This window comes from Carya illinoinensis, chromosome 1, assembly GCF_018687715.1.
Source record: "Carya illinoinensis cultivar Pawnee chromosome 1, C.illinoinensisPawnee_v1, whole genome shotgun sequence".
Classification (NCBI taxonomy): domain Eukaryota; kingdom Viridiplantae; phylum Streptophyta; class Magnoliopsida; order Fagales; family Juglandaceae; genus Carya; species Carya illinoinensis.
In genome coordinates, this window is record NC_056752.1 from 33301869 (window position 1) to 33308907 (window position 7039).

General features: G+C 35.7%; 1 protein-coding gene across 1 annotated transcript; it reads right to left on the reverse strand.

The window, feature by feature from the left end:
* Positions 1-6117: 6117 nt before the first annotated feature.
* Positions 6118-6540, reverse strand: LOC122290477. The gene has a single exon (XM_043098248.1). It carries the CDS (start codon positions 6538-6540, stop codon positions 6118-6120), a length of 423 nt encoding a protein of 140 aa, XP_042954182.1.
* Between the last annotated feature and the right edge of the window lie 499 nt (positions 6541-7039).

The following is a 7039-nucleotide window of genomic DNA, read 5'->3' on the forward strand; positions in this document are numbered from 1 at the left end:
TACCGAATTATCTAAAAATGCTCATATTTACTTACTAGTATATGTGCTTTGCTTACCGAGTTGTTGATAACTCACTTCTTATCTTCAAAATATTTTTTAGATGATGTGGATGATTCAGTTGGGGATCAGGAATAGAAAACTGAGCAATGATAGCTGAGGATAAGGACTCGAGTACCTAAGGGTGCCATTGCTAATAGAAGGGCTCCGTTTGATTATTTGGATTTCTTTATGTTATTTGGGTTTAGTGAGACTTATAGAATTATTAGTTTATTATGTTAAGGTTATTGGAAGATTGTTGAAACATTGATTTATGTTATTTGATTTATTGTATTGATGACCTTGTGGAGGAATAAATGAATTAATTGAAAAAATGAATGTACATTTTGTTTTGGAACCTTTGGAGATTTTGTTTGTATTGGGAGACATGATTATAGGTGGCATGTAGTAATTCTTCACCCATCCTGGTATGGGGCATTACAGTTAATCTATCATAGACTGAAAATTTATTAGTCATCCATTTGAAATAATAAGATAATACTACAAGAAATCAAATTCTTAAATGGGGACAAGCCCTCATGCTACTTCATGGTTTGGGTTGGTTCTCCATACTTGTACTCTTTTTGAATCACCTGTATTTGCAACAATCCTCAAAATTGTAGTTGGACTACCATGGCTAGATTTCGGAAAATCTCACTAAAGAACATACATATTGTTATAAAATTAGATATGACAATAAAACATGTGGTAAAAATAGTAATCAAGGGACTCTGATCAACGAGGCCTACTTACCGAGAAAAGGAAACAAGCATCTAGTACTTTATGTTGGGGAAAGCAACATCCCGAGCAAAAGAATGAAACTTCACAATTATACTTTTAAATTCCAAGAAGTTTAGGAAATCAAGCACTACTATTCACAACTTATAAGTTTTAAAAATTCTAAAGGCAAGCATTGAATTTAATATCATCCCACCCTAGGTAATGGACGTCTGTGGGAATTTCTTCCAAGCAACGCCTGGCTTCATATCCTCATCCTTGACCACACACTGACAAGCACATTTAATCAACACACAATCTGCTTCTTTCTTGTAGAGAATTAACAAATCTCAAATATAAGAATTTGGAGGAAATCCAGATAAAAAGCTTTCTTATAGGAAATTATGAGAACACATCAACAAATCTTTACATGAATGGCACTAGAGTAAGATTGAATGGATATTAGAGAGGGTATGAGGGGTTTCTCTAGTTAATGAGGACTCTTCTTCTAATACACATAGGCGAATACTTGTTTAGCATAAGATTGAAATGGGAGGGAAATCTCTCATGGGTTCTCTGTAGCTAGTCTTGGGATTGGGCTATTGGTCAATGGTTCCTTATCAGTCTAGGTGTAGCCAGATTAGGATGGTGGCAAACTTCTAAAATGATTTTCCAGAGTTCAAAAGCTCAGATTGAAAGAGCCTTTTAACAGAATTTGTTTCTCATACTACCGAGGGTGAATGTTGTCCATGTGATGAAAGTCATTGCTCCTGGTTGGACCAGTAGTGAATTTGTGACTCTTTCACTGTGATGTCATTTAATTGGCATTGTGAAGGCTTGAGATGTCATTTTCAAGTGCTCTCTTGCTATTTTAGCACTCCAGTTCTTTGAATGGGTGGGCAGAGGGGCCCCGTACCTTGCTACTGTGCCGAAGGTAAGAATTGAGCCTTAGCTACCGATTATTTTTCTTCAATTTAATTTTTTTTGAGTTTTAGAATGGATATTGGTGAAAGTAGGAGATTGGATTTGTGAATTGTGTACTGTGGATAATTGATTGTGCATGTGTTTGAATCTTGATTGTTGATTGTGTGTACTGTGTATTTGAATCTTTGAATTTTTTGAAATCTAATTTTGTAGGGTTTTGAATTTTTGATTGTATTGGGGAATCAAGAAGTTCTGGTCTGGTAGATTTTAGTGATAGCTCTCCTACCTTTACTCGTACCCCAACACCTAACCCCTCGCCCACGGACCCTACTCCTAACCCTATGCAATCTACACCTTGCTCTGCACCCAAGCCCAAGCAAAGCAAAAAACATGTGTCCATAGTTTGGTCTCACTTTACCAAACGAGAGAGTGTTGACCCTACTAACCCCCAAGTAAATTGTAACTACTATGGAAAAATATATGGATGTCACTATAGGAAACATGCTACATCCCAATTAAAGGTCCACTTAGAGGAACAATATAAGAAGAGTCTAATATTAAGATCCTTACAGGAGAAGAGTCAATCTAGACTAGAGATTGTACTAAACAAATGGTTGATAGGAGTAGGGGGGGTTCAAGGTTGAAGGAGTTTACGAAGTATGATCCCAATGATTGTGGAAAAAAGTTAGCTCTTATGGTTATCATGGATGAGTTACCTTTTGATTTTTTGGAGGGGAGAGTGTTTCAAGAATATTCCTATGAATTGAAACCTAGATTTAATATTCCTTCTCGCCATAATATGGCAAAAGATATTAAAAGGGTATATAGAAAAGAGAGAGATTTGTTGAGGTGCCAATTGGCGAGTTCGGTAGTTTGCCTCACTATCGATACTTGGACATCCATTCAAAATTATAATTACATGTCTTTGACTGTGCATTTCATTAATTATGATTGGAGACTTCAAAAAAAGATTATTAAGTTTTGTCAAATAATCGATCACAAGGGTAAGATGGTTGGGAAGGCCTTGGAGGCAGCAGTAAAGGAATTGGAGTTGGCACAGGTTTTGACAGTGACGATTGATAATGCCTTGTCTAATGATATCCCATCGGGATATCTGAAGACTTATCTTAGACAGGAAAATAATACAGTCTTGGGTGGTGACTATTTGCATGTTAGATGGGCTGCACATATTTTGAATTTAATTGTGACTAATAGGTTGAAAGATGTCGATGACTCGATTGAGTTAGAATGGCTGTGAAATTTGTGAGATCTTCTCTTGCTAGATTGAAGAAATTCAGGGTTGTTGCAAAAAATGTGGGCATAACATCCAAGAATGGTTTTTGTACTGTTATTTCTATAAGGTGGAACTCAACCTTCTTGATGTTGGAGTTAGCCCAAGAATATAAGATAACCATTCAATTATTGGATGATAAAGACATTCAATATGTGAAATACTTTGACGAGCATGAGAGATTGGAAAACTTGATGATGATGATTGGGAGGTAGTTTCTACTTTTATTGATTTTTTTGGACTTTTCTACGAGATTACATTGAAGTTATCTATTTCTTTATACCTTACCTCTCATAAGTTTTGTCAACAAATATGTAGGGTGAAAAAAGAATTTGATGAATTGTGTAGAGTTGACCATTTTAGGATAAGGGAGATGACATTAACTATGAGGGCCAAATATGACAAGTATTGGGAAGATTTGAATAGACTAAATATTTTGTCATATTCAGCTCTTGTTCTTGATCCCCATTTAAAGATTGATGGCTTAGTATATGGTTTGGGACTTGCGCATAGGAAGATATGGGCCGAGCTTATTGATGAAATGGCCCATGAAACCCTAGGTAAATTGTTTGATGAGTTTATTATGATCAAGGGTGGTACTGCGTCTAAACCTACACCTACCCTAGCGCATCCTCCAGATATCAGGGAAACAAAAAGTGTAGGATGGCGTGGAGTCAGAGCCTCTCACAAAATCCCCAACTAATCCATCAATCCACAGAGTCAAAGTTGGAGGCAGATAGATATTTGACAAAGGATATTCTTCCAAATGCAGATAACTTTGATATATTAGAATGGTGGAAGATGAATACTATGAAATATCCCATCCTCGCAAAGATAGCCCGTTGTATTTTGGCCATCCCTGTTAGTACCGTTGCCTTAGAGTCGGCCTTTAGTACCAGAGGGCATATATTGGATCTATTCCGGAGTTCATTGTCTCCTACCACTGTGGAGATATTGATATGCACACAAAATTAGACGACGGTAAAGGAAATTCATGTTTCGGATATTCTTAAGTTTAAGGAGACCAATGAGGAGGAGGTTGGTGATCAACCTAGATCTGGTAATCGTTGTTTTCTTTTTATTATTTTGATTTATTTATATTAATTTGGATTTCATCGAAATTAATTTCTAAATTAATTATTGTAGTCATATATGAGATGAGTCAGATGACGTCTATTGTCGCTGCAGCATGATCTCGTGTTAAAGGACCAACCATTGCCAATTTGCCATTTGCCATAGCCCATAGGTTTGTACAATTTGACAATTTGTATTGTCCCTTTATTGATGTTTTGCATTGATATAATTTTTTGTATTGTATAATATGAATATGTGTAGCTTAAGCCTCAAATCTCATTGAGTTAATCCTAATCCGAATATCTCATTTTGATCCCCATCTCATCAAGGTTACTCAGATGTTAGTTTTTAATTTTTTTTCATTTCTAATATATGTTTGTAATTTTAATTCTTGTTTCTTTTTTATAATTCTAATTTATTTTCCTATTAAATTGTTAATGATGTTTCAAATTTTATGATCTCACATAGTCACACTCACAATCATAGCATGCAACACTAATTACATGTCTTTCCACTTTTGACCACCCGCCTGGGTCGCCCCAAATATCATAGTCAAACAACTCTCTTAGGATATTGAAATTTGAATAAATTGTACTTATATAATGCATTCAGTGATTTGTAATATTGATACAAGGTCCCTTGGAAGTAGTTATTTGTAATGTTGATACAATGTTTCTTGGATGCTTTTATATTTGTCATTTTGTAATTATTTAGCCTCTAATTATGTAATAGCTTATTTATTATTATTAATTTATTAGGTAATAGACTAGTAGTCTGTAGTAGTACTTCATTAGTTCATTTGCTCTAAATTTGTATCATGTATATTACTTTTATTCATGTAAATTTAAATATATGTTTTTTTAATATTTTTTGTTAATTTCTAGGCCCTTTGGCCCATTTCAGATGTTTCTGGGTAAAAAATGGCCCAGAAACAGCATCTGGGCCAAAGGCCTATTAGGGGGTGGGGGGTTGACTGATGGACCCCCGGCCCTGCACCCCAAGTATTCGGGACGGGGTATGACACTTCGAAGTGCCAGGGATGAAATCCTCACCCCCGCATGGAGGGGCTACCCTGCCTTGTAGGTTGCGGGTAGCACCCCTAGTTCTTTGTGCACTCGACTAACCTTACACCGTATATTATTTTCCCTAAAATGCATTCGTGCTACACGTTGCTAGCCCTTTATATTCCTTTTTGCCCATACAATTTTGCACTAGCTTATTCTTTGCTTTCCTATGTCTTTGTTTGCACGAAATGTCGCATTGCCTATCTATCATTGCTCACCTACACCCTTACTAGCCCAAATGAACTCATTAACCATTTCAATCTTTCTGGCCTAGGCCTTTCCTTAAATAATCTTTCATTTACATGAACCATTGCCCACCAAAGGTCATGCTTACCTTAGGCTTGCTCACTAGAGGTTTTGGTTCTCTTGACCGTCTATTAGGATTTTTCCTTTGCACCCATGATTTTGAATTTTTTACACAATCTTGCCTAGTCCATCCAAGGGGAGCTCCTTCCTTTGAAGGGCGCGGTCTTCACACAATAGCTATAATAAGATGAATCATCTATCCATGATAGAAGGGTGACGTGGTGGGAAAGCCAAAGTGACGAGTAATGAGAAATCAATAGCCACTATAAGATGAAAAGTATTTATTTCCTTTCTATTGAATTAAAAACCATAAACGGTAGGTCACGGCATAGCACAAATGGTTATTGGCCAAGTATCCCTAAATCTTAATGTGAAAAACATTGAGTCGGTTTATTGTGGTAACAAAGACTAAAAAAATGAAAGGTTTATTGTGGTAAAAAAGACAATACAATGAAAATTGTGGTTTTTTCTTTCTTTTCTTTTTTTCCCTTCCCATTTTATTACAAATTGTTATTGAAAGTAATGTTGCTATATGATAATAAGGAAGCGCCATATACCCTTTGGCAAAGGGGCAGTGAAGGGTAGTTATAATTTGGTAGCTAGAAGCCATTCAAAGGGGGCATATATCTCAAAGTTGCGATGCATGATTTATATATATACTTTTTTTTTTTAATTTAATCTTGTATATTTGTATAACAGCCTCAACTATTGCAAACTTTGTCTCTTAATAGAGCACTTGTAATTAGAATTGGACCCTCCTTTATCCCACATATTTTCCCCTTCAAAAGATAAAGCATGCTTAGCCAACATATGTGCTCCATTATTGCCCTCTCTATTTGTAAACCTCACTTGCCATTCCTTCCTATCCTTTAAGATCAGCTTAATGTCTTCAATCATTTGCCCCAGCCATGAGAAATCTTCCTCTACTCTATTCACACCCTTGATTACTAGCTCGGCATCCCCCTCCAAAATCACCTTCGAAAAGGTTAACTCATTGCAGATCTCCAAGGTCCTCCATAGTAGTGCAAGACTTTCTGCAAGTGTAGGTTGAACAACATTGCTTCTCTTATTGCAAACTAAAGCTAATACCTCTCCTTCTGCATCTCTTATCACAATCCCTATTCCCATTTTCTTATTGTTTATGTCTAGTGCTATATTCTAGTTTGCTTTTACTTCATTTCTACTTGGCTTCTTCCATCTTCTAAAAGAGTTGCTTGTTACCCCAACACAATTCTTCTTATGTGCAATCATTTGTGCAGACTTAAAATCCTCCAATCCATCACTTGACTTGAAAATCAAATCCCGTGGGCTACAAAATTTGTATTCAAAGATTAACAAGTTCCTTCTCAGTCATATCCTACGCATAGTAGTAAGTATCCACTCCATCTCTACTCTATTAAGCCTTATTAATAGTTATCCACTCCATACTCTTCTGCATATATATGTGATGGAAAATTGGAAGTCCACTTTATCAAAGCTGGACATTAATTGATGATCAATATGATTTTGTTGAAACGTTTTTGTTTCTATATTATATGTTCTTCATTTGAAAAAATAAAATATGAAATATAGGAAAATTTTATTTATATTCCTTATCTACATTTTTGTTTCTATATTTAAAATAAAT